We start from the raw sequence: 10,600 nt of genomic DNA, 5'->3' as shown, positions 1-10,600 counted from the left end.
TCATCATAACTTTAATTGGAGTGAAGCCTGAGTAGCTGGAATAGGCTCCTCCATCTCAAAGGACCAGGTTGGAATTCTAAACTGTGGGTGTGGAGAGAGTGTGTGTGTGTGTCCTCTATTGGAAACACATGTCCTTTTTCTCTATATTCCAGACTGGCACTTAATGCGGTCCAGCACCGATATAATGTTTAACATATAATGGAAACACTGAAGCACTCTTCCTTGAAGGCTTACTCAGAGCAGTGAAAATGGGTATGAACAGGTTAAAACTGTAGTATACTCCTAGATACTCCTAGAGTAACGTCCTAGTCATTCTTTATACTACAGTAGTGGCTGACAGAAGAAGCATGCAATCTTTTGATCCAGATGGAGCTGTGTCAGGCAGTACCACATACAGTATATACTAGGCCATGCTGCACTTCAGTGAATGACCTGTGGTTGCAATAATTTATTTTTTGTTATGATCCTTTTGTTTGTGTAATGATTCATTTGTCAATGTTAGAATAAGAGTATTATCTGTCTGAAACTATAATAGATTTCTAAACACGTTTAGTGTACATAATCTATATAGGCAGAATTGGAAAAAACAAGCCCCAATAATAATTCTTTACACATAATACACAGCTATGCAAAATTTATATAACATTTTTTGGGTTTAAAACTGCAATACTGTTGTGTGGGATGTGCTTACAGATTCATTTCTGTGGAACTCCTGCATGACTTTACTCACACATACTTACATAATTTCTTCTTTTACACTACAGATTGATCACTGGAAAATTATATAGCTCAGTTCAGTTCAGCCTTTATTCGTCACACATACATACATTACTGCACAGTGAAATTCTTTATTCTTCGCATATCCCAGCTCCTTGTTAGTAGGCAGGGGTCAGAACGCAGAGTCAGCCATTTTACGGCGCCCCTGGAGCAGACAGGGTTAAGGGCCTTGCTCAAGGGCCCAACAGCGGCAACCTGGTAGTGCTGGGGCTCGAACCGCCGATCTTCTGATCCATAACGCAGAGACTTAACACACTGAGTCACCACTGCCTACAGAGTAAAGAGTCCAAAGTGTCCTGCTTTCAGTCCATTGTGTCATAATATTTTTAATACTAAAGCTTAAATTATTATAATTCTATAGGAAGACCATTTGCCAAAGTTAAAATGTGACTACTTATACAATAATATTATAAACATACAATTATGATCTGTCATGTAGATGTGTGTTGTGGATTAATAGGGCATGGAGATAGAATTTTTGTAATTACAAATTAACTTTAATTGCAGCACAACTGAAACATAAGCAGTTTTTGACTGTCATTTACAAAAATCAGTATACAATGGAAATATGCGAATAACTATTTTAAATAAAAACATAATTATTTGTCTTTGGACACTTATGCTAATTTATTTGAATACATTTTTCATGTATGCCTATATTCCTAACTTCAATATTAAGGCAACCTTTGGCTTGCATAGTGTAACAAGATAGACAACAACCAATAACATGCTCCCATATGGAAACATAAACAGAATATACAGGTGGGATTTCTAGTTGTTATTACTATTTTATTAACTGCACATCTAGTAAAGGATTAGAACTACTGTAAACTGTTCTTCTTGCTTGATGGGAATTGAACTCTGTCCAAAACATCTAATGTTTGGGTTTCTCTGTGAACCCCTTGATTATATGTTGGCTCAGTCCTAATTAAATACCAGTCACGTTGGCCAAGACAAGAGACTGCCAGGATCTTTAGTTTTCATGCGCAGTGCCACCAGCCCTGAGGGCTTGTAGTCAGTCTCAGGGCTGGGCTCAAATGAATGAGCCCCCAGACTTCCCTGAAAGCTGTGGAGGGAATACAGGCCATTGATTCCTGGATGATGAGGATGAGGATGATGTGGAGGGTGAGTTGGGGATGTGGACATTCCCATAAGCCCATGAGCATGGGGGTGTGCATGGGGATGAGTGTAAGGAGCCATGCAGGAAGAAGGCATACTGTCTGTGCCCAGGACGCAGCCCCCACTGGCTCCTCCTGCACCTCCTCCACTAGGCCACAGGTTACCTTGCATCTGTAAGGTGAAGTAAGGTTAAAAAGTACACACGCAAAAGTATAAAGCTCAGTTAGAGTTGAGGTCAGAAGAAGCCCTAGACAATTCAACTGTTTATATATACATATATATATGCCCTACATCCCACACTGTGTATATACCCTTTATATTCCATTAGCCTACCATTAATTTATTAACCTTAAATGAACAGCAGTATGAAAAAAAGGAATTATTGTATGTGCATACCTAGTAGGTATTTGAGCACGGGAGCCTAATAGGAGATATATACTGTATATATAGGCTACCCTTTACATACAAATGATGTAGAGAATTTTTCCATATATACTCTATTAACATTACAACATTACATGATCAGCAACATAAAAACTGACACTTATTGTATGTGTATACCTGGTAGGTATTTGAGCGGGGTAGCAGGGAAATATCATATGTAGCCGCAAAGTGATTTCGGACTTCCTGCATTTTGCCATAACGCTCCCGCTTTCTCCATTTAGCCCTTCTATTTTGAAACCACACCTATCAAAGTATCCCAAAAGAGTAAGAGAAAAAAAATCTTTTACATTATAAAGTCTCAAGTTCTATAATTGCTTAACTTTACCACATCAACAATAACACCTTCATAACTTTAAAAAGTCTAGATGGTCCTAATTCTTTTACAACAAACTAACAAACAACAAATAAATAAATTAAATAAGTAAATAAAAATTCTAACTTTAGTTAAATAATTAAACTTAAAATAAGTATATTGTCAGCAAGTTTTGATAGATTCATAAAGTACCTGCACTCGTGCTTCAGTGAGCTCAGTCCTCAGGGCCAACTGCTCCCGTGCATACACATCTGGGTAGTGTGTCTTCTGAAAGACCTTTTCCAGTTCTTCCAGCTGAAAGGTGCTAAATGTGGTCCGGTTTCTGCGTTTCTTGTTCTTGCCTGACAGGTTAATGGAGTCTGCAATAGGGTCTCCTTCAGTTAGTCCATCTGAAGGCTCTTTCAATTTGCCACAGCATTCAGAATCCAGAACAGGATAAGTCAAAGGCTTAAGCAATGACTTCTCTGCCACTGAGGAAAGAAGAGATAAAGACTTAATCCTCTAAATTTTTTCAGCAGATTTAGATAAGGAAGGGGTGGAAGGATTCAAAAACTGACCCAAACCAGAAAAGTTCAATTAACAGTATATAATACATAAAGTTATAACACACACAAAAATAACTTTTTCACCTATAAAGAACATACATCAGTGCTTAGACCTCAGTTTAAGTGTATTCTTAACATTGTACCAATTGTACAGCTTGTACAGCTTGTTCTAATCTGTGTTAAACGACATATATACTGTAGTAAAGAACAGTATGTTATAAAATAGGTCTTATGTCACCTACTTCACACACAAAAAAAACTTTCTTTATGTATCCCTCTGTTGTTAATAAGTTAGGATCAGAGCCTAGACATTCACACATACGCATAGTGTAGTGTAGCGTAGTGTAGTGTAGTGTAGTGTAGTGTAGTGTAGTGTAGTACAGTATAGTATACGAAGCATGACATTAATAATAATAATCATATTATCATCATGTTTATTGTTTCTTTTAATGTTTGAATAAAAAAAAGTGATTGAAACCATGAGGTACTTGAACTTACATTTATAAGTTTTATTTAAATTTTTATTTATTTATTTACTTATAAATAGGACACAAAGTGGCTTTATTCAGGAGATGTTAGTAAGTAAGCAGGGCTTTGAATTTTCTTCTGGCACTCAAACTGACCAGAGAACTGAAAATAATTTTTTTAAAGATAAATAAACAAATGGGGTTTTGTATTTGGTTCAAATAAACACAGAAGGATTTGTACAACCATAAACATAAAATAATGTTTACTGTAAGAAAAGGGGGGTCAGGGTGGAAATATCTGGGGTTTGTTTTTAATTTAGATATCTAGTGCTTTGTGAGGAGAAACTGTTCCCCAAAGTCGTCTAGATTATCTGTGTTCACTAGAGGAAAATAAACATTTGTTAGTTTGTCCAAAAACAAAATTTGCATTTCTAGCTTGATTTTACAGATGTGTAAACAAAATACACAAGTTTTTACTGATCTGAATTCATTGGTCTGAATTATGTTTGACCAATGTTTATAGTGTGCTAGATATTCTTGGCAACGAATATGATTAGCATTAAAAATTTTTGCTAGGTTTTTGGCTAATCTAGCATACACTGTAATTGGTATACTTATATATACTTTTTGGTTTGGTACATGATCAGTACAATTTTTCTTCTTTAATGCAAATAGGTAATAAGCAAAGTCATAAATTACATAAATGTTAAATCTGTAAAATGTAAAATTGCTCGTATTTTATTTTTTTTAAAACGGAAAGATTACACCATGTTTGGTTTGGAGTGAAAGGGCCTTGCGGGAGTGTCTGTAACAAGACTAGGAGGTACATAGAAACACCGCCATGTAGTCTGCCCTTAAAGAAAACTAGGTTTGTATTTTTTTTTCCCAACCAGGGATAGAATGTTGTTGTTGGTCTCTCGGCTGCTCCTAGCAAGGGGTCGCCACAGCGGACTGTCCGGTCTGCACATACAAGCTTGGCGTAGGTTTTAGCACAGCTTTTACGCTGGATGCCCCTTCTGATGCAACTCCCCCATTTTACCCAGGCTTGGGACTGGCAGTGCATCCAGTGACTGGGTTTGGGAAGTGGCTGGGAATTGCACACCAGGCCTTCCGCATGGCTGGCGAAACACCGACCACTGAGTCACCAGTCGGCAGCAACCAGGGATAGAATACATTGGAAATACTTTGACAAATATTTTTTTCATTGTTTTCTACATATATTTCCAGTAGAAAAAAAATAAAAATAATACAAAATATTATAAAGACAGTTTAGAAATATATATATATATATATATATATATATATATATATATATATATATATATATATATATACAGTACAGTTAGTAAATATAAGCATTGAAAAGTACATTTATAGTGTAATTACTTGTAAGTGCTATTTGAACTAGACACTGATTTGTCTGCACCTCTAAGTCCAAAAACATTCCCCAAAAACAAAAGTGCTTATTTTTTCTGTGTTCATTTATGTTAAAGGTCACCTGATTGTTTCTTTTGGGGAGCTCTAACATGTTTCATAAAGACCTAAGTAACATCTGCTAAGTAATGCAATTTAATCAAGCTGGAGATCCTTTATTATTTACTTCTGATGCAACTCCCCCATTTTACCCAGGCTTGGGACTGGCAGTGCATCCAGTGACTGGGTTTGGGAAGTGGCTGGGAATTGCACACCAGGCCTTCCGCATGGCTGGCGAAACACCGACCACTGAGTCACCAGTCGGCAGCAACCAGGGATAGAATACATTGGAAATACTTTGACAAATATTTTTTTCATTGTTTTCTACATATATTTCCAGTAGAAAAAAAATAAAAATAATACAAAATATTATAAAGACAGTTTAGAAATATATATATATATATATATATATATATATATATATATATATATATACAGTACAGTTAGTAAATATAAGCATTGAAAAGTACATTTATAGTGTAATTACTTGTAAGTGCTATTTGAACTAGACACTGATTTGTCTGCACCTCTAAGTCCAAAAACATTCCCCAAAAACAAAAGTGCTTATTTTTTCTGTGTTCATTTATGTTAAAGGTCACCTGATTGTTTCTTTTGGGGAGCTCTAACATGTTTCATAAAGACCTAAGTAACATCTGCTAAGTAATGCAATTTAATCAAGCTGGAGATCCTTTATTATTTAATAAACACTGGCAAATGCCCTTTTGAAAGAATGTATGCCATTGTTACTACTGTATAAAAAATATCTACCATTTCTTTTAAACCAATTGTAAATTATACAATTGTAAAATAAAATTTTAGTATACTTCCTGACAGTTACAGTACATACATAACTTCCAGACCATAAAGCAGAATTGTTTTCATTTCTGTGTTTTATAAAGCCCTGCATTGACATGAAATTCAGCATCAATGCCATGCAAATCATATTACATTATATTAAGGTACTGTTGCTTTTTTGCATTATTAATTTTCTTTCTTTCTTTTAGCTGTTCCAGTCAGGGGGTCGTCACAGCAGATCTTCTGATGCGCACCCAATGCACACAGTGTTTATGCCGGATGCCCTTTCTAATGCTACCCTCCCATTTTTTATCTGGGTTTGGCGAGATAAACTGCATGCAGTGGCTGGGTAATATGTGGTTGGGCAACCCACCGAGGTTGGGGCTTGAACCTGGTTCCTCAGGTCTCAAACCAACAACCTAGAGGCTTAGTCGCCTGAGCCATCATTCCCTCCCATTTTTGCAACTAATAGTAATAAATACATTTTTTTATCAGTAAATTCTAGGTACCTTAATGTCAAGTTTATAGCACATGTTAATCCACTTCAAATCACAAACAGTGAGTATTTTAAATGTCATATTAATGCTTGTTGCAGGCTATCGTTTAAGGGGACCTATTGTGCAAAATTTGCTTTAGTCATTTTTTGGCATTGGTCCTTTTGCCATTATGTATTTTCCAGGGCTTGATAAAAGCCCACTAGATATCCTTCTTATAGTGACCTCACATATAGGTTGTTGCTCAGTTCTGATGTTCTCTGGTGGGGTGTGGCTCAGCAATAGCTCATTTACATAGACACTGAAATGGTGACTTTTAATGAGCAGTCAAATAAAGGGAGTTTAAGGAATGAAAAAATGCATTGTCTGGGGGGTTGTTTACTGGAATGGTAACAGACACATTTTTGGGAATGTCTGGCCAATTTGGTAAAGAACTTGCAAAATATGGGACCTCTAAAGCCTGTAGCAAAATTATTGCTCTTTGTAAACCATATTACAAATTATTTTACTCAATACATTGTATAATAAGTTTTATATTTTAAAGTAAAATGTATTGTAGTGAACAATGCACCTGTAAAGTAACTACATTGTGAACAGGCCATAAGTAATATTTTGTGAACTGACATAGAGAAATTAAATTACAGATTTGCATTAACCAGGTAAAACAAATTGTGTTAAGTATCTTTTTTTTTTTTTTACTTTGGAGAAAGACTAATAAGCCCTTAAAATCTATAATTAAATAAAGAATTTGACATTTTAAGAGGTGCAGATTTAGGATGTATTGAATCTTTGCCTGTGTTTAAAAAAGAAGATATATTTATTAGCCTGTGGCCAAGACCAGAGCAGGACTGTTTTCACTCCGGGAATGTCATCTGAGCCCACACACTCACACAGGATGTTCACAATGATTAATCTGCAGTTCATAGTCTTTGGGGTATTTATTTTTAAAGATATTACACAGTAGGCATTGAATACACCACACAGCAATAAATTAAAACATATAACTATAAGCAAAACATATAAATAGGCCCCTAAAATAATTGTGAAAGGTTTTAGTTAATTATCAAAATCATATTTCTGAATATCATATTCATATAAAACAATTTCTGATTAAACAAGGAAATCTTATTTTAACCTTTTTCTTTTTCAACTGAACAGTTTTGACATTCTTAATCAGTTAATAAACATACACAGCAGGCCACCAGTAATATGAATATGAATAGTGCTTCTGAGAGACTACTGAAATATCAAATATGTTTCACACTTAGATGGCCACTTGACAGATTTGACCTTAATATATCAATCATCCGCAAATATACCAGTAACGCTTTAAAGTTTGCTTGAAACTAAAATGTCTGAACATTAAACTGAAAGTAGTTTGAAGACAAAGGAAAAATGAGCTGCCTAGAAATTGTAGCTAGTCACATTATAAGCCTGTCATGATTTAAAGCAGCATCATATCTATGACTTTCTCTGTCGGTGTGCTGCAGACAAGTCTATGCTTTTGACGAATTTATCTCCGTCCTTTTCTTACGCTATTCTCCTTTATAATTTGCCTTTTGATTACCCTTGTATATTTTTGCTAATTAATTAAATTAATGGGTACTTGATTAATTAAAGTCTGTGAGGGCTTAGTGGTCTAACTTAACTGTAAACCTGTATATTTATCATGTGGCACCATTGCGTTCTGTATGGAGACACGGGCGAGAGAGAGAGAGAGAGAGAGAGAGAGAGAGAGAGAGACTATAGGCTATAACAGCCAGTGTTATTAGGCATGGTGACATTGTCCTGCCTAATTAATACTGCATCACCAGTCACTGGACTGTCTGGTGAAGTACCACAGACTCATTTATCTCTGATAGGTTTAAACATTTAACTTAGCTAAGTAAATGTCCAAGCAGAGTCAAACAGTTTTCCCAATTTGAAACTGGGATATTAGAATTGACTGCCCTTCATTTGACAGATTCCTGGAGATCGTAATGTGAAACGACCGGAAGTGGCTGTTTGTGTTCTAAATCTGTCCGTTGCGACACAGAGTCAGAGCTAAACAGGAAGGACACCGCACAATAGTGGTTTTGCAAATATACAAAATAACAATGAATACCAATATCATTGTGTCATTATTGCAGGACTCTCATTTGAGCAAAAAAACTGGATAAAACGATTAATCTGACAGTTTTAACACAGTTCTGAACAATAATGAATCACGGCCTCGAGTCATTTGATTGACGGTTTGGACAAGGTTTTAATAACTGAGTCACTTATTGAAAGTTTGGAATATGAGCAGGTTGATAGTTTTTGCAATTTATTAAATGCCTTATGTACTTCACATACACATGTGCAATTTGCCTTAACAAGAAATGCGCTTCGCAGACTGCCTAACAGTTTACCTGAACATAATTAAAATAACTACTTGGCTAAATAAAAAAGTGTATTATGGTTATTATTATTATTATTATTAGTAGTAGTAGTAGCAGTAGTAGTACTATTGGTGCTGTTATGATAGTTGTAGTAGTAATAATAATAATAATAATAATAATAATTATTATTATTATTATTATTATTATTATTATAAAGGATGTGAATGATAATATAATAAAAATATGAATTTATTAAAACCGGACAAATAATAAGGTTTTAAATAAACGAATGGCCAAAACGCGATTAAAATACCAGCATGCTTGTCTTTTTAAAATACCAATCTTGCACATGCATTACTGTAGTACTGTACTATTAAAGTTATTTTTTCCGTTGCACGATTCAATAATGCCAAGTTATTAGCGCACTTTAACAGTTATAACCTTATAATCATCCCTTCACCTTTATTACTTTTGCATTCCAGCCCATTACGTTTGTAGGGGCAAGGATAGAATTCTCATAATTTAGCTAATGCACACAGTACATTATTATGTACACATTATTAAAGTATTTTCTGCATGATTAAATCGTTTTGTACCCATGTTTAGAGTTTTGTTTGTGGTAATACCAGGAATTTGTGTTAAAAAAACAAAAAACGTTAATTAACGTTTTTTTTTTATAATTAAAAATTAATTAGCAAAGTATAATACATACAATTATTAAAACTCTCAAACATTGTGGAAAATAGAATGTCATCCGAAATGTAAAGTATTTTTTGCGATCACATTGCAGCAGGCCTGGATATTAAACTGTCCACGTAATACAATAACTTATTTTTAACAAAATATTTAATTAATTCCCATGTTTTTTTGTGAGCAATATTTTCGTTCATACCTTCAAGGACTAAGAAAATAATCAAAAACATCAAAATAATATGTTTAAAATTGGAATTATAAGCTCAAGCAACTGTCAAGTCAATAATTATATTGGTGCTACGAATGATGCTGATGCTTATTTTTATTCTTATTGTTGTTGTTGTTGTGAAAATGATAATGTTGATAACGGTGACACACGTCGATGTGTGGAATGACTTTGGATTAACAACTGGGGTCTCAACCAAGCAAAGGTGTAAGCTCTTGCTCTATTCACTCACCACTGGAACTGCTGTTGTAAAATGAGCTCTTCTCCGTTATGGATACAGGTTTTTGGTCCGTGTCGGTGGTTTCCAAGTATTTGCTGTGTTTTCTGGGCGAAGAACCACCGAGGCTGTGCGTAAAGTCTGCGTGCGCGCCGTTCGCAGCGTAGCGCGCATGAAAGAAGTCCCCGCGCGCACTGTGCCTTTGCGCCGGGTGAGCGAGTGGAGATTTCTGCAGCTCGTCGCACTGGAAGAACGAGGCGGAATTATGTTCCAGACCTGGAGATTGCTCCGGCGTCGTCCTGTTCGGAGGAGATCCGAAAGACAAACAGCTTTCAGTCTCCATTGTGAAGCTCCGAGCGCGTGCGCTGGCTGCTATTAACAGCGAAAAGGCTTGTGCGCGCCCGAGAGAAGCAGACGTTTTCGCCCCTGTAGCGTCTCCATTTTCAAGTGGGTGGGATTTCAGGGATGAGAAACAAAGAGCCGTGAAACGAGAAGTAAGAGAGAGAGAATGCAGTGGTCTGATTCAATCTAGCAAGAATTTAATCACGTGAAGTTCCCGTCTGTCCAATTAACTATTTGTCGACAATGTTGAAGAACATTTTCAGCCAAAAAAAGGGGAAAAAAATGTATACACGGTCCGACCAATAGTCTATAAATGCATTCCTGACAAGAATAAA

General features: G+C 35.7%; 1 protein-coding gene across 1 annotated transcript; it reads right to left on the bottom strand.

The window, feature by feature from the left end:
• Positions 1–1,252: 1,252 nt before the first annotated feature.
• Positions 1,253–10,361, bottom strand: alx3 (ALX homeobox 3). Its single transcript, XM_053503404.1, has 4 exons — positions 9,939–10,361; positions 2,846–3,123; positions 2,458–2,583; positions 1,253–2,067 (listed from the first exon to the last, which is right to left on the bottom strand). Exons 1-4 carry the CDS (start codon positions 10,264–10,266, stop codon positions 1,717–1,719), a joined length of 1,083 nt encoding a protein of 360 aa, XP_053359379.1. The 5' UTR covers positions 10,267–10,361; the 3' UTR covers positions 1,253–1,716.
• Positions 10,362–10,600: the final 239 nt, after the last annotated feature.

This window comes from Clarias gariepinus, chromosome 9 (assembly GCF_024256425.1).
Source record: "Clarias gariepinus isolate MV-2021 ecotype Netherlands chromosome 9, CGAR_prim_01v2, whole genome shotgun sequence".
Taxonomy (NCBI): domain Eukaryota; kingdom Metazoa; phylum Chordata; class Actinopteri; order Siluriformes; family Clariidae; genus Clarias; species Clarias gariepinus.
This window is presented reverse-complemented; position numbering and strand designations above follow the sequence as displayed.

What these genes read in the sequence shown, in the direction of transcription:
- alx3 (XM_053503404.1), bottom strand. Translation starts at nt 10,266, where the DNA reads ATGGAGACTGAAAGCTGTTTGTCTTTCGGATCTCCTCCGAACAGGACG. An exon ending in TCACTGAAGCACGAGTGCAG is followed by an intron (nt 2,584 to 2,845) that starts GTACTTTATGAA and finishes ATACTTTGATAG; the next exon opens with GTGTGGTTTCAAAATAGAAG. An exon ending in CCCGCTCAAATACCTACCAG is followed by an intron (nt 2,068 to 2,457) that starts GTATACACATAC and finishes TTCACCTTACAG; the next exon opens with ATGCAAGGTAACCTGTGGCC.